This window comes from Syngnathus floridae, chromosome 6 (genome assembly GCF_059516105.1).
Source record: "Syngnathus floridae isolate MCC-2025c chromosome 6, RoL_Sflo_1.0, whole genome shotgun sequence".
Taxonomy (NCBI): Eukaryota; Metazoa; Chordata; class Actinopteri; order Syngnathiformes; family Syngnathidae; genus Syngnathus; species Syngnathus floridae.
In genome coordinates this window covers 4,645,845-4,667,562 of record NC_142418.1, presented here as the reverse complement: position 1 = coordinate 4,667,562, position 21,718 = coordinate 4,645,845, and the positions used below count along the sequence as shown (strand labels likewise).

General features: G+C 44.8%; 1 protein-coding gene across 1 annotated transcript in view; it reads left to right on the top strand.

Moving 5' to 3' along the window:
- Positions 1 to 21,718, top strand: part of agbl1 (AGBL carboxypeptidase 1) — a 102,794-nt gene that overhangs the window by 42,929 nt on the left and 38,147 nt on the right. Inside the window, exons 8-11 of the mRNA XM_088379867.1 lie at positions 5,686 to 5,851; positions 12,137 to 12,210; positions 15,108 to 15,224; positions 19,804 to 19,966. Of these exons, the coding sequence (XP_088235993.1) occupies positions 5,686 to 5,851; positions 12,137 to 12,210; positions 15,108 to 15,224; positions 19,804 to 19,966 (520 nt within the window). The remainder of the gene's footprint in view (positions 1 to 5,685; positions 5,852 to 12,136; positions 12,211 to 15,107; positions 15,225 to 19,803; positions 19,967 to 21,718) is intronic.

Genomic DNA, 21,718 nt, shown 5'->3' with positions numbered 1-21,718 from the left:
ATATACAGTCATATGCAAAAGTTGGCGCACCCCTGATCATTTTCAAGATTTTCCTTTATAAATCATCGGTTGTTCGGATCAGCAATTTCAGTTAAATATATCATATAGCAGACAAAAACAGTGATATTTGAGAAGTGAAATGAAGTTTGTATGATTTCCAGAAAGTGTTGAAGGTATTTTTGACCATTCTTCTTGACAAAATATTTTCAGTTCAGTCAAGTTTGATGGTTTCCGAGCATGGACAGCCCGCTTTAAATCACACCACAAATTTTCAATAATATTCAGGTCTGGGGACTGAGATGGCCATTCCAGAACGATGTACTTGTTCCTCCGGATGAATGCCTTAGTAGAATTTGAGCAGTGTTTGGTGTCGTCCTGTTGAGGTATCCAGCCCCTGTGCAACTTCCACTTTGTCACTGATTCTTGAACATTGTTTGCAAGAATCTGCTGATACTGACTTGAATCCATGCGACCTTCAACTTTAACAAGATTGCCAGTACCTGCACTGGCCACACAGCCCCACAGCATGATGGAACCACCACCAAATTTGACTGTGTGTAGCAAGTGTTTGTCATGGAATGCTGTGTTCTTCTTCCTCCATGCATACCGCCCCTTGTTATGTCCAATTAACTAAATTTTAGTTTCATCAGTCCACAGCACCTTAACCAAAATTAAGCTGGCTTTCCCATATGTACTTTAGCACAGTGGTCCCCAACCTTTTTTGTGCCACGGACCGGTTACGTGTCAGAAATATTTTTGCGGACCGGCTTTTATATAAATAAATAATTCATTTATAAAAATAAATACCGTATTTGCCGGTGTATTGGTCGACCTTTTTCGATCCAAAACCGACCGAAAAAAAATCGACCTCGACTTATACACCGAGTCATAAAATTTAACTTCGTATTCATCGCTTCAAATGTGATGGTAACCAAGGCCGTTTCTCATGCATCTCATTGTGCGTTGCACTTAGAAACTTGGCTCGTGCGCACGGCCTCCCGGATGTGCCGGGCGGGTGCGCGAGCTCGCCGGCCGCTGGAAGTCGAATGAGGCGCCGCGAGCACCTCCGCGGTGCTTATAAACAGCCGATCCGCTCGGCGGGGGCTATTTTCGGCCACTTGGCTTGTGCGCACGGCCTCCCGGATGTGCCGGGCGGGTGCGCGAGCTCGCCGGCCGCTGGAAGTCCAATGAGGCGCCGCGAGCACCTCCGCGGTGCTTATAAACAGCCGATCCGCTCGGCGGGGGCTATTTTCGGCCACTTGGCTCGTGCGCACGCCCTCCCGGATGTGCCGGGCGGGTGCGCGAGCTCGCCGGCCGCTGGAAGTCGAATGAGGCGCCGCGAGCACCTCCGCGGTGCTTATAAACAGCCGATCCGCTCGGCGGGGGCTATTTTCGGCCACTTGGCTCGTGCGCACGGCCTCCCGGATGTGCCGGGCGGGTGCGCGAGCTCGCCGGCCGCTGGAAGTCCAATGAGGCGCCGCGATCTCCTCCGCGGTGCTTATAAAGTGCCGATCCGCTCGGCTTGGAGCTATTTCCGGCCTCCCGTTGGTGCCGGGCGGCGTGCGCGAGCTCGCCGGCCGCGATCTCCTCCGCGGTGCTTATAAACAGCCGCATGCGCACGGCCTCCCGGAATTTGAACACATTTCGTCAATAAATTTCGCATATTGAATTTTGAAGTTTAATATAATGCAACAATTGAGCTCGACTTATACAAAGGATATATCATAAAATCGTAAATTTCCGTCGAATTTTAGGGGGTCGACTTATACACCGAGTCGACCTGTACACCGGCAAATACGGTAATACATTTATAATAGATATATAAATACAATGAAATAAAATGATACGACTGGCATAAAAATAAGTATAAATGACATAAAATTAAAACTCACCATTACGTTGAATTAGTGGGAGCACTGAGCTTGTTTTTCAGAAACGAGCCGGTCCCATCTAGGCGTAATTGGAGACAATGACACCCAAAGTGGTTAAAGGTTTGTCTTTTCATGCAGGATGCTTGGTCTCCATGTGCCAAAGCAGTTTTGAAGGCTTCATTGCCTCGTTAGCTAGCCTGTTGCCACATATTATGCAGAATGGGCTCGGCACGTCAGAGTCACCTGTGGTGATAAATCCATATTTTAAGTAGGACTACAGAAATTTTCTTTTAAATGCAGCTTTCCTTTTCTTAGAAGTCGTAGGCTCTTCTTCTTCCGTCTCCTCATCGGGCTTTTTTCCCTTTCCGAAGAAGCTTTCCAAACATCTCTGTTTCTTGCTCATATTTGCTTGCTTCGTAGGCTCGACTGAGGTGACATATCACGTGATCGAGACAAGCGTCTTGACCTGAACCCACGGATGTAATTGGGAAAGAATCGCCAATTTTTTTTTATATTTTTCAAAATAAATTCATACTCATTTTTGCTAGCTTTGCGGGCTCGACTGGGGAAACATGTCAGGTGACCAGGACGAGTGTCTTGACCTGAATTAATTGATCGTCGATACAAATATTTTTTTTTCTGTGCGACTTGGCAGCCCGGTACCAAGTGACCCACGGACCGGTAACGGTCCGCGGACCGGTGGTTGTGGACCCCTGCTTTAGCATACCTCAAACGACTCTGTTTGTGGCATGTGCACAGAAAAGGCTTCTGCTGCATTATTCTGCATACAGCATCTCCTTGTACAAAGTGCACTGAATAGCTAAATGATGCAGTGTCACCATCTGCATGAAGATCATGTTGTAGGTCTTTGGAGCTGCTCTGTCGGTTGACTTAGACTGTTCTCATCATCCATCGCCTCTGCTTATCTGAGATTTTTCTTGGCCTGCCACACCGGGCCTTAACTAGAACTGTGCCTATGGTCTTCCATTTCCTCACTATGTTCCTCACAGTGCAAACTGACAGCTGAAATCTCTGGGCTAGCTTTTTGTATCCTTCCCCTAAACTACGAGGTTGAACAATCTCTGTTTTCAGGTCATTTGTCAGTTGTTTTGAGGCTCCCATGTTGCCACTTTTCAGAGAAGATTTAAAGAGAAGAACAACTTGCAACTGGCTACCTTAAATACCCGTAACTGGAGGTGTTTTGTAAAGAAGAATGGTCAAAATACATTCAACCAGAATCCAGACTCTCATTGGAAGCTATAGGTGTCACGTGCGGGAATGGAGCAGGGCGGCCAAATGCAGCTTGGACCAGGGTTTATTCAGGGAAAAGGGAGTTGGAAGGGAGGATGAGGGGAAGAAACTAACAAGAACGGGCATAATGACATGACTTGCAGACATAGAGACTAAACCAGTGGTTCTTAACATTTTTTCTTTTTCGCACCCCATTCAATTCACCAACCAGTTCTCGCACCCTTAACCCTAACCCTATATAATTATTATAATAATAATTGGTTTACTTTACAGCTATAAGGCTTAATTAGCATTATCCCTAAGGCCAATTAACACAATGACTTCTTGATTTCCAGAATTTTTCACTTTTTTCGGTTACCCGACCATTAGCCCCGAAAAATTGTACATTCCCCCCAGGGTATCCTCGCACCCCCTAGGAAGCATTCTCGCACCCCTAGTGGGTGCGAGCACCCCCGGTTAAGAACCACTGGAGTAAACTAACTGAAACAGAGCGACAAAGACAAAGAAACAGAACAGACAAAGAGACAAGAACAATCCAACAGGGGCGTGACACGCAGACAGGACTTAAATACACGACAGGTAACCAGAGGCAGGTGACAGTGATTAGTACATTGTGAGCAGACAGGAGGGGAGGGGTGACGCGAACAGAAAACATAACATAGACACAAGGAAACGAATGGAGACGGGTCGTGACAATAGGAAGCGTTTAGAGGCTGTTATTTTTTGCAAAAGAAGGATTTTTCAGTTGAGGTGCCCAAATTAATTTTGTTCAAGTAATGATTGCACACTTTCTGTAAATTCTATAAACTTCATTTCACTTCTCAAATGTCACTGTGTTTTTCTGCTATATGATATATTTAACTGAAATTGATAATGCGAACAACCAATGATTTATAAAGGGAAATCATGAAAATGATCAGGGGTGTCCAAACCTTTGCATACGACTGTAATTTCTTCTAACAAACAACAACACACCATAATATGACCACTTGTACAAAGAATAGCTATAACATTTCTCTTGTTTTAATACCATCAATATGTGGCTTCCAACTGAGTTTGGCATCAATGATCATTCTAAGTAATTTGTTTTCATTTACTCAATTTCAGTTAAATGTACAGTGACTTTAATTTGTTGTTCATTAAGTGTCTAACTCAATAAGCGTAGTTTTTTTTTCTCCCCAGACCTCGTGTCTAACGGTTAGACTCTAACCCATTAAATATAGTTTCTCACCCAAACTTAGCGATAACCTATTGACATTAAACTAATTTTTCAGTTAGTTCAGTTCACTTTTGAAAGCATTTACACTTAATGATAACTTCAGTTCAGTTGGCACCTTATTCCATTTGCGTATAGCATAAAAGCCAACTGCGGATGCACTATGTTTGCCTGAAACTTTGGGCTCCGCTAATTGACACAAGCCTGCTAAACTCGGAACACTACTAAGTTTGGATTGTTATGTTGTGGCATGGTTGAGGACCCAAATGCAGGAGTGCAGGTAAGAATTAACATAATCGAAATAAAATAGGAAAACAAGGACTTTGAAAATAAAAAAAATCTAAATCAACAGAAGTGCAATATCACAAGGATAAACAAAAGATAAGAAGATGCCAGGCCAGAAGGACAGGTCACTGTGACAGAATAACCTAGCTCATGTCACCTATATAGATATTAAGAGGCCTCATGTTTCAAACAGGCCTTGTGGAGTGGCAACCACTGAGATCCACAAATGAATTCATTAAACACTAACATGCTAATAACTTGCAAGCTAACTATCAGCAAGACAGTTGTGTTGTGAAAGCAATAAGGCAAATCGATAAGGATTTTGCATTCTGCCTTGATCAGTGATTTCTTTGATTGTTTTGAAATTTATATTAATATGAAAATTTGTAAAAGACTTAGAATACTATGATCAATAGAAGCCTGAACATCTCAAATGAGCTGGACTTTTAAAATATGTAATTGCTTTTTTGTTTGATTGATAAACACAAGAGAATGATGTAACCTTATAAAAATGTCTCTCTCATTTAATTGGTAATTTGAGAAAGAAATGTGTAATTTTGGAAAAACCTGAGGATTTTGAAATGTGAAAAATACTTCTTGAGTCCAAAATAAGTTGGACAGATCAGGTAAAATGATTTCATTCATTCATGAATGTTATCATGAAAAATGTGAATTCTTAATGCAATAAAGGGAAATATTTGCTATGTAAAATTTTTATTTTTTTTTTAGATACATTTATTGAGGTCAAATCTTTGATGTAAAAATGATTTAAATCAGCTGAAGTGCATGTTTTGGGAAATATGTGTCAGAATATTGAAAAAAATAATTTTGGTGCAGAATAACAGTTGAAACGCATTCACACAGACGTTTCAAACACTCTTCAAGATCTCAAATAGGAAGCATTATGGCACAGTGTGTGAGTGTTAATCATACATCAAATGCGCTTGATAACAGTACAGACAATATTGATGACCAGATTTGAAGAGCAAACGAGTGATTAAGCTAATGTTCGAATGTTGGTCTGTCATTTTATTAGTGTTTTGAGTATTATTATTTTTGCAGACATACTTGTTGAATAAATGTCAGGAGTCGCTGATAGAGTCATCTGTTCAGCTAATGAGAAGTTGCCTGCCTAAAACTCGTCTACCACTGACATCAGATCAATCCGCATACCGCTTCCCCTTGCCTGGAAGACAACATGATGATCTTGATATGGCTGCAACTTCAGGTAAAGACATGAGATTATTGTAAAGCTAAAATGATGATTGTTGATCCAATCTTTGAAAACAAAACTGCTGTGTACTATTGTGTAAAAAGTAGTCAATATGGTACCAGTACCTTATAGTAAATAAAGGTGAACTATGTTTTTTCTCTATGTTGTTGAGTTGATGTACATACCGTATTTTTCGGAGTGTAAGTCGCATTTTTTTTTCATAGTTTGGGTGGGGGGGGGCGATTTATACTCAGGAGCGACTTATATGTGAAATTATTCACAAATTTTCAAAGTTCAAAAATCCACGATGTAGTGAAACCGCGATAAATGAACCGCGATGTAGCGAGGGATTACTCGCTAATTTGAACTGCAACTGACGACATCAGCGGTGCGGCGCACATGTGGGGTTGTTTACATAAAGGACGAAGAATTCGATCGATGGATTTAATGATTTAGAGTGACACAGATGGTTTGATAAAATTGTTGTTTGTATTATAGCTTTTTGATACTGTATAGTTTATATATCGTTGTATGGGCCTGTGGAATAATTTGAACTGCAACTGATGACGAGTCGGATGACGAGTCGGATGACGAGTCGGATGACGAGTCGGATGACGAGTCCGATGTCAGCGGCGCGGTGCACACGCGGCGTTGTTTACATAAACGACGAAGAATTTGATTGATGGATTTAACGATTTGGAGTGACACAGATGGTTTGATAAAGGTGTTATTTATGTTATAGTTATTTGGATAACTGTTAATGTTACGGCAGGCCCGTTCTCAGCTCCTCCTTTGTGTTTATGTCACGTTAGCATATCGTATCATTTAGCCTGTTGTTGCTGGTTCATGTCTGTTCTTGGTGTTGAATTTTGTCAAATAAATTTCCCCCAAAATGCGACTTAAACTTCAGTGCAACTTATACATGTTTTTTTCCCTATTTATTGTGCATTTTATGGCTGATACGACTTGTATTCCGGAGCGACTTTTAGTCCGAAAAATACGGTACATGGAAAATGTTGTTGGTACCCCTCTGTGAATGAAATAAAAGTATTAAAAATAAAAGAAATAATAGGGTGACATGGTGGGGCAGTGGTTCAGAGGTGCAGGGTTTTATTCTGGCTCCGGCCTCCCTGCGTGGAGTTTGCATGTTCTCCCCGTGCCTGCGTGGGTTTTCTCCGGTACTCCGGTTTCCTTCCACATTACAAAAACATGTATTGTAGTCCGAGTGAACACTCCAAATTGTCCGTACAGGTGATTGTGAGATTGTGTTTGCGTGCCCCTATGATCCTAGGAGCCATGTTGTCTGGGGCTTAGTGCCCCTGGTAGGGTCTCCCATGGCAAACGGGTCCTAGGTGAGGGGCCAGACAAAGCACGGCTCACAAGCCCCTTATGATGAATAACATAAATGGATTGCGTTTTCCCTCGCCCGGACGCGGGTCACCGGGGCCCCCCTCTGGAGCCAGGCCTGGAGGCGGGGCTCGAAGGCGAGCGCCTTCACCCATGGGGCCCGGCCGGGCACAGCCCGAAAAGGAAACGTGGGTCCTTCTTCCCATGGGCTCACCACCTGTGGGAGGGGCCAAAGGGGTCGGGTGCAGTGTAAGCTGGGCGGCGGCCAAAGGCAGGGACCTTGGCGGTCTGATCCCCGGCTGCAGAGGCTGGCTCTTGGGACATGGAATGTCACCTCTCCTGCTGGAAAGGTGCCCGAGCTGGTGTGCGAGGCAGAAAAGTTCCGGCTAGACATAGTCGGACTTGCCTCCACGCACAGTTTGGGTTCTGGTACAAGCCCTCTCAAGAGGGGCTGGACTGTCTTCCACTCTGGAGTTGCCCATGGTGAGAGGCGTTGAGCAGGTGTGGGTATACTTATTGGCCCCCGGCTGGGCGCCTGCACATTGGGGTTCACCCCGGTGAACGAGAGGGTAGCCTCCCTCCGCCTTCGGGTGGGGGGGACGGGTCCTGACTGTTGTTTGTGTCTATTCACCAAACGGCAGCTCAGAGTACCCACCCTTCTTGGTGTGCTGGAGAGTGCTCCTTCTGGGGACTCCATCGTTCTACTGGGTGACTTCAATGCTCACGTGGGCAATGACAGTGAGACCTGGAAGGGCGTGATTGGGAGGAACGGCCCCCCCGATCTGAACCCGAGCGGTGTTCTATTATTGGACTTCTGTACTCGACACGGATTTTCAATAATGAACACCATGTTCAAATATAAGGGTGTCCATGTGTGCACTTGGCACCAGGACAGCCTAGGCCGCAGTTCGATGATCGACTTTCTAGTCCTGTCATCGGATTTGCGGCCGCATGTTTTGGACACTCGGGTGAAGAGAGGGGCGGAGCTGTCAACTGATCACCACCTGGTGGTGGGTTGGCTCCGATGGTGGGGGAAGATGCCGGTCCGACCTGGCAGACCCAAACGCGCTGTGAGGGTCTGGTGGGAACGTCTGGCAGAATCTCCTGTCAGGAAGCGCTTCAACTCTCACCTCCGGCAGAGCTTCTCCCAAGTCCCGGGGGAGGCGGGGGACATTGAGTCCGAGTGGACCATGTTCCGCGCCTCCATTGTTGAGGCGGCCGACCGGAGCTGTGGCCGTAAGGTCATTGGTGCCTGTTGTGGCGGCAATCCCCGAACCCGCTGGTGGACACCGGCGGTAAGGGATGCCGTCAAGCTGAAGAGTATTGGGAGTTCGCCCGACATGTATTTTGTGGACTTGGAGAAGGCGTTTGACCGTGTCCCTCGGGAGGTTCTGTGGCGGGTGCTTCGGGAGTACGGGGTGCCGAGCCAACTGATAAGGGCGGTTCAGTCCCTGTATCACCGATGCCAGAGTTTGGTCTGCATTTCCGGCAGTAAGTCGAATTCGTTCCCAGTGAGAGTTGGACTCCGCCAAGGCTGCCCTTTGTCACCGATTCTGTTCAGAATTTTTATGGACAGAATTTCTAGGCGCAGCCGAGGCGTTGAGGGGGTCCGGTTTGGGGACCTCAGCATTGCGTCTCTGCTTTTTGCAGATGACGTTGTGCTGTTGGCTTTTTCAGGCCGTGATCTCCAGCTCTCACTGGAGCGGTTTGCAGCTGAGTGTGAAGCGGTCGGGATGAGGGTCAGAACCTGCAAATCCGAGTCCATGGTCCTCGATCGGAAAAGGGTGGAATGCCCTCTCCGGATCAGGGATGAGATCCTGCCCCAAGTGGAGGAGTTTAAGTATCTTGGGGTCTTGTTCACGAGTGAGGGGAGGATGGAGCGCGAGATCGACAGGCGGATCGGTGCAGTAATGCGGACTCTGTATCGGTCCGCCGTGGTAAAGAGAGAGCTGAGCCAAAAGGCAAAGCTCTCGATTTACCTGTCGATTTACGCTCCTACCCTCACCTATGGTCACGAGCTATGGGTCGTGACCGAAAGAACGAGATCCCGGATACAAGCGGCCAAAATGAGTTTTCTCCGCAGGATGTCCGGGCTCTCCCTTAGAGATAGGGTGAGAAGCTCGGTCATCCGAGAGAGACTCGGAGTAGAGTCGCTACTCCTCCACGTTGAGAGGAGCCAGATGAGGTGGCTCGGGCATCTCATCAGGATGCCTCCTGGGCGCCTCCCTGGGGAGGTGTTCCGGGCATGTCCCACCGGTAGGAGACCCCGGGGACGACCCAGGACGCGCTGGAGAGACTATGTCTCTCGGCTGGCCTGGGAACACCTTGGGATCCCCCGGGATGAGCTGGATGAAGTGGCTGGGGAGAAGGAAGTCTTGGAGTCCCTCCTGAAGCTGCTGCCCCCGCGACACGACCCCGGATAAGTGGAAGAAGATGGATGGATGGATGGATGGATGGATGGATGGATGGATGGATGGATGGATGGATGGATGGATGGATGGATGGATGGATGGTGATTGTGAGTGTGAATAGTTGTCAATGCCTGCCCTGCAATTTAGCTAGCACGACCAGTTCATGGTGTACCCTGCCAACCGCCCAAATATTGCTGGGATAGGCTCCATTATGCCTTCGACCCTCATCAGGATGAATGAATAAATGAAAGATGGTAATGATAAATGAAAATGTAATGACAAGTAGTCAATGTCTTGTTGGTTGAAATGGTGTGTAAAACACTAAACATGATGGACAAGAGGAAGTGAAGTGCGAGTTTTCGCAGGAGAATATAAACAAGAATGTTAAAGGTAAACGTTTTAAGATCATATTCAAGCAGCTTGATGTTTCTGGGACTATAGTTTCACATCAGGACTGTAAGTCACAGTGTATGTGGGGAACTGTCCTAAAATTGTCCGCAGGAGGAAAATGTACGGCAAATTGAAAAGACAAATAATGCAAATAGTAACAAAAGAGGTCAGAACATTTTCCAAAGCAATTAAAGATGAACTCCAATATCAATGTCACGCAGCGTCAAATCGCACCATCCATCATTGTTGGAGCCAAAGTGGACTTCATGGGAGACAACCAAGGAGTCAAGTCAAGTGAAATTTATTGATATTGTGCTTAACCACTGAAGTCTGAAAGGGCTTCATATGCCCACAGCTGACATATTAAAACAGCCCCCCCTGATCTTAACCCCACTGGAGCGCAAGGACAAAAATCATCCATTCTTCCATTTTCTGAACTGCCTTTCCTCATTTTGGGCAAAAATGGGAAATCTTTAGAAAAGGCAACAAAGGGGAAAATCCAGGACGACCAGGCTACAATGGATGCTGAGTGAGCAACATTTAACACAATATTGTGCTATACAGTGTCAATCAGAATAATCTAATGTCAGAGTCCATTTAATAGGATGAAGTGGTGCAAGAAAGAAATCTCCATAGCAGCGCCTCCAAGCAGGTGGCCCACCTCAGATTTTGTCAAGATCAGTCTATGTTAACAGGTGTAAAAATGAAACATACCAAGAAAAGAACCTTGTCCCTACTGTGAACATTACAAATGTATGTTCTGGGGCTGGGGTACAGTGAAATCTCAAGGTATTCGAGAGAGAAATGTGCCGCCCAGAGTCAGAAAGATTGTTCTCGATTATGGGTCTTGCAACAGAATAATAACTACTGGCCTATTTTGAAGTGGTCTTCTATGAGCCTTGATCTACTGTAAATCCTATTGAACATTGTTAGGTTTATTTCCTAAACAACACATTAATATTGAAGAGAGAAGACGTTTTTAATTTCTTTCAAGGAGAATCGGAGAGCTGTATGGTTCTCTCACAATTCTAATCAGCTCTCCCATCAACCCCACTTTTATTTGGTTTGAGATCCCTAAGTTATATAACTCTATGGGGTGGGGAAATCAGCAAATGTTTGCATGTTTTTCTTGCAGAGTCTCTGCAAGCAAACATTAGCGGATAAGCTATTTTGCACGTCAGTTCATCATATCATCTAACAGCAGAAAGGTCTTCTCCGATAGCTTCCTCTTATCGCCGGTTTGAGATCAGCTGGGGCCAAGCAGAGGCAACAAGTTTTGGCTCCTCTGCTCCTGTTTGTTATTTACAACACACTTTCCACAACAATCACAAATGTATAATAACACGTAATAAATCATAATGAAATATTACTCCGACAAACATCGTGTTTGGAGCAGAAATGTGCTGCATCCTTCAAACTTGAGACAACCTGATCAGATTTCTCATTAACAGCGAGCCAAAACATTTGCTGAGAGATATAGAAGTATCAGTAATATCATTAATTACCTCAAAAGGCCCATCCATCCATCCATCCATCCATCCATCCATCCATCCATCCATCCATCCATCCATCCATCCATCCATCCATCCATCCATCCATCCATCCATCCATCCATCCATCCATCCATCCATTTTCTGTACCGCTTGTCCGCACAAGGTTGTGGGCGTGCTGGAGCCTATCCCAGCAGTCATCGGGCAGTAGGCAGGGAACACCCTGAACTGGTTTGCCGCCAATCACAGGGCACGCAGAGACGAGCAACCATCCATCCGCACTCGCACTCACACCTGCGGGCAATTTGGAGTGCTCAATCAGCCTACCTTGCATGTTTTTGGGATGTGGAAGGAAAACCGAAGTACCCGGAGAAACCACCGTGCGGCCACTTCTGAAAATGTTGAGCAGCAAAACAATAAGGTAGGGGTTTTATTATTATTCAAATAATTTTTTAAGGAACAGAGAGATACCAATGATTTGTCCTCGTGTGTACATGTATATTGTTGACTTGTTTCCTATTGTAAAATTGGCAGGATTTGGATGGAAATTTTTACAGCAGCTGTTTCCTTACCCAGCGTATTCTATTATTGTTCAATTTATGTCATGCAATGTTTTATGTAGTACAACCTTGTTCACAGTTCTTTTATTTTTATTTTTTAAGATGAGAGCAATGGTGATGATGATGATGATGATAAAGTGGAGGACGATTACCAAGAGGCTCAGAGCAAAGACTATGTACGTTTAGGGGCTTATGATTGATATGGATTTTTCCTCTTCATTAAAAAAAAAAAAAAAACACTTTGATGGTTACTGACAACCCTTTTTTATTTTTAATTGCTTGACAGAAAAGATTTTTACTACACATTTACTAGTCTCTAAAAAGTCAATTTTTCTACTAGGTAACGCATTTTCTGGATTATAAATCGCTCCGGAGTACAAATCGCACCAGCCATCCATCCATCCTATTTTCTATACCGCTTGTCCCCACGGGGGTCGCGGGCGTGCTGGAGCCTATCCCAGCAGTCATCGGGCAGTAGGCGGGGGACACCCTGAACCGGTTGCCAGCCAATCGCAGGGCACACAGAGACGAACAACCAATAGCACTCACACTCACACCTAGGGGCAATTTGGAGTGTTCAATCGGCCTACCAAGCATGTTTTTAGGATGTGGGAGGAAACCTAACGTTGCTAACGTTACATGACAAACAACAAACTCAGAATGTGCCTGGTTAACATGTTAACATAACATATTAAGAGTTATTCAGATAACTATAGCATAAATAACATGCCAACACATTTACCAAACCATCCGTGTCACTCCAAATTACCAAATCAATTGAAATCTTCATCACTTTTAAAGAGGGTGCATGGGAGTTCGCCCAACCAGTCCACATGTGTTTTGTGGACTTGGAGAAGGCGTTCGACCGTGTCCCTCGGGAGGTTCTGTGGAGGGTGCATGGAAGTTCGCCCAACCAGTCCACATGTGTTTTGTGGACTTGGAGAAGGCGTTCGACCGTGTCCCTCGGGAGGTTCTGCGGAGGGTGTTTCGGGAGTACGGGGTGCCGAGCCAACTGATAAGGGCAGTTCGGTCCCTGTATCACCGATGCCAGAGTTTTGTCCGTATTTCCCGCAGTAAGTCGGATTTGTTCCCAGTGAGGGTTGGACTCCGCCAAGGCTGCCCTTTGTCACCGATTCTGTTCATAATTTTTCTGGACAGAATTTCTAGGCGCAGCCGAGACTTTGAGGGGGTCCGGTTTGGGGACCTCAGCATCGCGTCTCTGCTTTTTGCAGACGACGTGGTGCTCTTGGCTTCTTCAGGCCGTGATCTCCAGCTCTCACTGGAGCGGTTCGCAGCCGAGTGTGAAGCGGTCCGGATGAGGATCAGCACTTCCAAATCTGAGTCCATGGTCCTTAATCGGAAAAGGGTGGAATGCCCTCTCCGTATCGGGGATGAAATCCTGCCCCAAATAGAGGAGTTTAAGTATCTTGGGGTCTTGTTCACGAGTGAATGGAGGATGGAGCGCGAGATCGACAGGCGGATTGGTGCAGCGTCGGCAGTAATGCGGACTCTGTACCGGTCCGTCGTGGTAAAGAGAGAGCTGAGCCAAAAGGCAAAGCTCTCAATTTACCGGTCCATTTACGCTCCTACCCTCACCTATTGTCACGAACTATGGGTTGTGACCAAAAGAACGAGATCCCGGATACAAGCGGCCAAAATGAGTTTCCTCTGCAGGATGTCCGGGCTCTCCCTTAGAGATAGGGTGAGAAGCTCGGTCATCCGGGATAGACTCGGAGTAGGGTCACTACTCCTCCACGTTGAGAGGAGCCAGATGAGGTGGCTCGGGCATCTCATCAGGATTTCTCCTAGATGCCTCCCTGGGGAGGTATTCCGGGCATTTCCCACCGGTAGGAGACCCCGGGGAGGACCCAGGACGCACTGGAGAGACTATTTCTCTCAGCTGGCCTGGGAACGCCTTGGGATCCCCCGGGATGAGCTGGATGAAGTGGATGGGGAGAGGGAGGTCTGGGATTCCCTCCTGAAGCTGCTGCCCCTGCGACCCGACCCCGGATAAGCGAAAGAAGATGGATGGATGGATGGATGGATGGATGGATGGATGGATGGATGGATGGATGGATGGATGGATGGATCACTTTTAAACAACTCCGCTAACTCCGTAGGTAGAAGATGCAGTGCTTCCTCTTCTACGTTGCTTACGTCAGACTCATCAACACAATTAGAGTCCCATGTTACGGTTTAGTGTGAAAATAACATGTGAAATGATGTAATGTCGTAATAATTTCACCCATAAATCACTCCAGAGTATACTTCTTATCGCAAGAAAATTTTGAACACTCCCTTACAACAAAATAAGTACAGGCCAAACATGTTTTTGCGACCTTGAAAGAGCCCTGCTGAACTTTGTCATCAGTGGGACTAACTGTGAGCATGAGTGGAGTTTTCTTTGTTTCAGTACTTTGCTAGACTGTGCACAGTTAAAATTGGGCACAGCAGCGATTTTGCGCCTTTGTGGTCTTTTCCAGCCCAATCCTCACTACTCCCCTCATTTGCATCAAAAGTTACACTTATACTGCAGGGCTTAATGCCTGATTCAAATTTTTTGTTGACTTCAATCTTTTTATGTACTCCACATTACAAAAACAAATACGACTTCTAATGCGAACACTTTGCGTTCGTGATGTGACACATGCACAAAGCATGATGCCAGAGTAGCAAGGTGGGAGGAGGTTAAGCTATATTGGGAGCCAATGCAACTCGATCTCCTCATTTAATGAAAACGTGTACTGACGATGATGTCATGTCATTGCCGCGTGTAAAGAATGAACAAGTGGCTCACCAGAAATGTTCACTTGATACTTCATGTTTCAAGTGGGATACTGGGGTTAATTTAAAATCAAATCTTAATACAAGGGTTGATCAAAAAGAACTTTGCAGCTTCACGGTTGAAGTCAATGTGCTTAATCCATGAAATAATAACAAAATAAATTTATTCTTATGCATCAATAACACATACAGCAATATAAATTATTATGTATACATTATAAATGTTTTAGTTCATATGAAGAATCACAGATGCTGAGGAATGCTTGATAAAGAGTGTTTCTTTTCGCAGGATAACGACTTGGAGACTGATTTGAACACACTTTGTCTTCGTCCTGCCACAGACAGACCCAAAGAGCTTTTGCTGCAATACAGCCGTCTCTGTCCAGAACTCTCTCATGACTTCCTGGTACTTCTTTAAGACTAAGGCATCTGTGAATTGGTATATATAATATATAGCAATGTACTCAATTTTGCTGGTCCATCATTTGTCAGCGGCCTCTGGGCCACCTCCCGCCATCGTCATTCCATTATTTTTTCAAATCGAACCAAAATGTAATCGTTAGTCGGTCATGTTATTTTAACCGTGTTTTCAGCATTGCTTTCGTCACTTTTCTTTCTCACACAGCGTTTGACGTATGAATGGTCACTCATTCTCATAATACTTTCCCGATTTAGGCGAGAGACTCCCGGTTTTCAACCCGGTCTCCCACCTGCCTCCCCATCTGTCATTTCACCCACTAATCACCCAATTTTACAGTTAAGTAAACTGTTTACATTGCGGGCAATATGATGCAACACGGTTCCTCCTTGCTGGGCAGCCACCCAAAGCGTTTCCATCTGCGTCCTGCTTGCCACGAAGGCTCCCCTCTCCTGCTCATGTGTCCAGCGGCGCAAGCAGGTGGGCTCTACCCGAACAGCTGATATTGAGCTACATCAGCGACAGTACTCTAAAAACTCCATTGCAATGCGGTGGATCGGGGAGCCCCCCGCTACCGGGTGCCAAAAAATATGGCAATCAAAACAAGACTGTATTGAAGCACACTTAACAATTAGGGCATGCAATAAGAACATTTAAAAACAAACAATAGGATGTAGAAAAGAACCAGAGGATGGATGTGGGTGTTTAATGTAAGAATTCTGCTGTCCAATGTTTTCTACACATTACTACCGTATTTTCCGGACTATAAGTCGCTCCGGAGTATAAGTCGCACCAGCCATAAAATGCCCCAAAAAGTTAAAAAAAAACATATATAAGTCGCTCCGGAGTATAAGTCGCATTTTGGGGGGCAATTTATTCGAAAAAATCCCACACCTGAACAAGCAACAACAGGCTTAACGATAGCAACAACAGGCTAAACGATAACGTGACAAACACAAACAAAGAGCTGAGAACGGGCCTGACGTAACATATAGAGTGATTAAGGACAACTATTACATGAATAACATGTTTATAAAACCATCAGTGTCACTCCAATTCATTAAATCCATCGATCGTTCGATACGATAGCAACAGGCTAAACGATAGGTATGCTAACGTGACAAACACAAACGAAGAGCTGAGAATGGGTCTGACGTAACATATAGAGTTATTAAAGAAAACGATTACATGAATAACACGTTTATAAAATCATCGGTGTCACTCCAATTCATTAAATCCATCGATCGTTCTTTGTCAACAATGGGTGCGCGCGGCTGAGGGCGCTTGCACTTCAAAATATTCCACAGGCTCATATAACGATAGATAAACTATATTTCAAATAACTATAATATAGGCAATAATATTATCAAACCATCCGTGCACTTTAAATCCATTAAATCCATCGATCAAATTCCTCCTCCTTTGTCAACATCGCCGCGCGTGTGACCTGACGTCAGCCTCGTCTTTATTCCACAGATCTAGTATATAACTATATTGTAGCGTTAACAAAGCACAAGGATAGACGTGGGTTTGGTAAACGGCTCTTTATTAAACAAAACAAACTTCCAAGCGTGTGGCGGCCTGGACTTCCAGACACGAGAGCTCCATGGCATAGGACCGGGCGTGCGTAATGGCCATGTCCGAGCCCCATGCACCGTTCGCGGACAGCCACTCGGCCGAGCGCCGGCCCTCGACTCAGTAGAGTAGGACCGGGCGTGCGTAAAAGCCATAATAGTTTTTCAAACCTTCTATGTCACTCCAAATCCTTAATTCCTTCAAACTCAAGACCAAGGAAATCATTGTTGACTTCCGGAAGGGTCACACAACACACCTGCCGCTGATCATCGACGGTGCTGTGGTGGAGAGGGTGAGCTGCACCAAGTTCCTGGGGGTGCACATCAGTGAGGACCTCTCCTGGTCCGCAAACACCTCGTCACTGGCAAAGAAAGCTCAGCGCCGCCTGTACTTCCTGCGGAAGCTCAGGCGTGCTTGTGCTCCTCAGGCAGTCCTGTCTACATTCTACCGTGGCACCATTGAGAGCGTCTTCACCAGTTGCATCGCTGTCTGGGGTGGTAACTGCACTGAACAGAACTTGAAGGCCCTGCAGCGCATAGTGAATACGGCTAGTAAGATTATTGGTGCTTCGCTCCCCTCCCTGAAGGACATTTACACCTCCCATCTCGCCCGCAAGGCAACCTCGATTGCCAGTGATGTGAGTCACCCGGCTCACTCTTTGTTTGACCTTCTGCCCTCTGGGAAGATACAGGAGCCTGCGCTCCCGCACCACCAGGCTCGCCAACAGCTTCTTTCTCCAGGCTGTTAGGGCCCTGAACTCGCTACCCCCTTCTGCGTAGCGTGCAGCACTGTTGCGCTATTTTCAGGAATGTCTGCTGTACGCGCACTTGCTCCTTTTTTTTCTGCTCCTCTTATTTATTTATTTATTGTTGTGTTATTTATTCATTATTTATTCAGCACGCTTTTGTTGTACTTGTTTACTTGTTTGTCTGTTGTGAGCCATGTCTTGTCACCGTGGGATAGGGGGGAACGAAATTTCGGTTTCTTTGTGTGTCTTTGGCATGTGGAGAAATTGACAATAAAGCTGACTTTGACTTTGACTTTGAAAAACTCTTTGTCCTCCGTGTCACTAGGAAATGATCACCGCTAATGATGCCGGTAGTCCTTATGTGGGTACGTTTGTCCTTTATGTAAACAACCGCCGCGCCGCGCCGTGCCACTGACGTCTGTAGTTTTTTGTTTTGTTTATTTGGTTGTTTTATCAAAGTCAAAGTCTGCTTTATTGTCGATTTTTTTTTCATATACCAAGACACACAAAGAGATTGAAATTACGTTCCCACTATCCCTCGGTGAGCTAGTACACATATGCATACAAGCAACACAAAAAAAAACCAAGAAGGCACAAACAATGAATAAATAAGTGTTGAATAAATGATAAATAAACAAATAATAATAATAAATATAAGAGGAGCAAAATTGGAGCAAGTGTACATACAGCAGACAGTGGACTTGGATATGGTGCTTTAAAGTGTTAATTGCTTTATTTGATGTTTTCTCTATTTTTTATGTTTTGAATATGTTCAAGATAAAGATATAAAAGCATGTGAAGTGATCAACTATACTAAAAATAACATGGGAAGTGGTCAACTATACTTGTAAGTAAGTGATGTCTCAATGATCAAGTAAAAATTTGTGAAAAAAAACATATATAAGTCGCTCCTGAGTATAAGTCGCCCCCCCACCCAAACTATGAAAAAAAAAGCGACTTATAGTCCGGAAATTACAGTAGTTAAAATTAAACAGCACATCAGCAGAAACAAACTGTTGTTTTGTCTCATGTTTGTCTACACAGACAGATTATGTTACATTATGCTGCAAGATGACACTTCTTTCTCTGAGCAGAATAATGCATTTGCTGTCAAATGCCACAATTGATACCAAACTCAATTTTTATGTTAGCTTGGTCTGTCCAAACTATATGAATTTTTTCAAAATAATTTCTCTACAGCCTGTTACTGTAGAGACTGATATCGGGCCTCGGACCGGTGGTTGCAGGCCGTTGTAGTTGTGGCCGAAACCCCAATGAAAAAATATACCTATTTTTCACAACCTTAAGTTGGCAAGAATATGTATCATTTAAGTCAAGAAATCGGTTGACGAATAACACCCCGCCAGCGTGGCCACAGAACTCGTGGGCCGATACATCGATAAAAAAAAAAATCTCCCAATTTTTCTCACCGGTGAAAAATAAATCTCCCTATTTTTTACAACCCAAAGTTGGCAAGTATGCATGTCATTTAATAAAACACCTGTTACCTGCAGCATCTTGTCAGCAGTGAGTGAATATGTCAATGCATGCTTCAAACTATAGTAGAAAAAGTTTGCACCTTCTGTGGTACTACTGACACTGTAAGGAAAGTCGATGGTGTGGTGCCGTTTGTTGATTAAACTGGGCTTAAAATGCCAGCGTCTGTTTCCTGAGAGGGTGAGAGCAGTTCAGTTTTGCTCAGGCATGCAAATTAGAGGAAACATTGGTAGTAGACATGATAAAAAATGTAATAATAGTTTACATTAGAGCATTAGAATGAAATTCGCAATATTTTTTAGGATAATGTTGGAAACATTGATACATTAATATACATCCATCCATACAGCTTGTCCCCAGGGGGTCGTGGGCGTGCTGGAGCCTATCCCATCAGTCATCGGGCAGTAGGCGGGGGATACCCTGAACAGGTTGCCAGCCAATTGCAGAGCACACAGAGACGAACAACCATCCGCACCTGCACTCACACATAGGGGCAATTTGGAGTGCTCAATCGGCCTACCAAGCATGTTTTTGGGATATGGGAGGAAACTGGAGTAGGGTGCCCCCCACCTACTGCCCGATGACTGCTGGGATAGGCTCCAGCATGCCCGCGACCCCATGGGGACAAGCGGAATACAAAATGGATGGATGGAATATTTTTGAAGAATTTCAGGAATTGCAACCAAAAAAGTTTGTTTTTATTCATATGACAGATAGCACTAAACAGCAAACATCTGTGTCATACAGGAGGAGCTGGATTTGAATTCACAAGAGAGTTCATCATCATCTTCATCTGATGACGAAACTGGGCATTGCAATCGTTTACCTTTTGACTCCTCCAGGCCGGAAAAAAAATCTCCTGAGTTTCTGTCCCAGACAGAAAAAGGCACATCAGATCAAACCAAATCAGGTTAGGCTGTTGTTACCGTTACGACACACATACAATACAACCCCCCAAAAAATGTGAGATAGCTACAGAAAAACACCTAATTTCATGCTGCCTGCAGAACACATGCATTGCGGATGCATCGTGGCCTCCTTACGAACACTGCAAGGGAAAAACAGCAGTGGTGACAATTCACACTAGCTGCAGTGCAATGTGTATCCGTATGTGGACCGTATGCGGTGCTTCATAAGGTCTCCCTAAGGTTTCTATTTTTTTCCAGATGCAGCATGCATTTTCTCATGAAGCTGAAGAAAAAAAGCCAGCCAGGAAATCCGTTATACCGTAATTTTCTGACTATAAGTCACTCCGGAATATAGGTCGCATTAGCCATAAAATGCCCAATAACGTGACAAAAAATATATATATAAGTCGCTCCGGAATATAAGTCGAATTTTGGGGGGGAAATTTATTCGACAAAATCCAACACCAAGAACAGACATGAACGAGCAACAACAGGCTAAACGATAGGTATGCTAACGTGACATAAACACGAACGAAGAGCTGAGAACAGGCCTGACGTAACATTCAGAGTTATTCAAAAAACTAATACATAAATAACACGTTAATAAAACTATCTGTGTCACTCCAATTCATTAAATCCATCGATCATCCTTTGTCAAGAATGCGTGTGCGCCGCTGATGCCGCTTGCACTTCAAAATATTCCACAAGCCCATATAACGATATATAAATTAGATATCAAATAACTATTATCTAAGCAATAATGTTATCAAACCATCTGTGTCACTCCAAATCATTCAATCCATCGATCGTCCTTTGTCAACAATGGGTGTGCACGGCTGACAGCGCTTGCACTTCAAAATATTCCACAGGCCCATATAACGATATATGAATTAGATATCAAATAACTGTTATATAAGTAATAGTATTATCAAACCATCTGTGCACTCTAAATCATTAAATCCATCGATCAAATTCCTCGTCTTTTGTCAACAACGCCACGCGTGCGCCCTGATGTCAGCCTCGTCGTTATTCCACAGATCTACTATATAACTATATTGTAGCGTCAACAAAGTTCAAGGAAAGACATGGGTTTGGTAAACGGCTCTTTATTTAACAAAACAAACTTCCAGGCGTGTGGCGGCGTAGACTTCCAGCCACGGAAGTGGAAGAGAGCGCCATAGAATAGGACCGGGCGTGCGTAAAAGCCATGACCGAGCCCTATCCATCGTCCCCGGACAGCCACCCAGCCGAGCGCCGACCCCAGACTTTCATCCATGGAGGTGAAAGAGAGCTCCATAGAATAGGACCGGGTGTGCGTAAATGTCATGACCCAGCCCCATCTACCGTCCCCGGACAGCCACCCGGCCGATCGCCGGCCCCAGACTTCCATCCACGGAGATGAAAGAGAACTCCATAGAGTAGGACCGGGCGTGCGTAAAAGCCATAAAAGTTTTTCAAACCTTCTGTGTCACTCCAAATCCTTAAATCCTTCAAACTCTTCGTCTTCCGTGTCTTTTAGAAACAAAGTCGCTAATGATGCCGGTAGTACGTGGGGCCCTTCGTCATCTTCGTCATCCCGTGGTCAATCTTTGTCCTTTTTGTGAACAACGGCCGCGCACGCCGTGCTGCGCTGCTGACGTCACTTGAAATTCAAATTACAGTAATCCCTTGCTACATAGCAGTTCATTTATCGTGGTTTCACTTTTTTTTTTTTTTTTGAAAATCGTTTGAAAAAAACATAAGTCGCTCCTTAT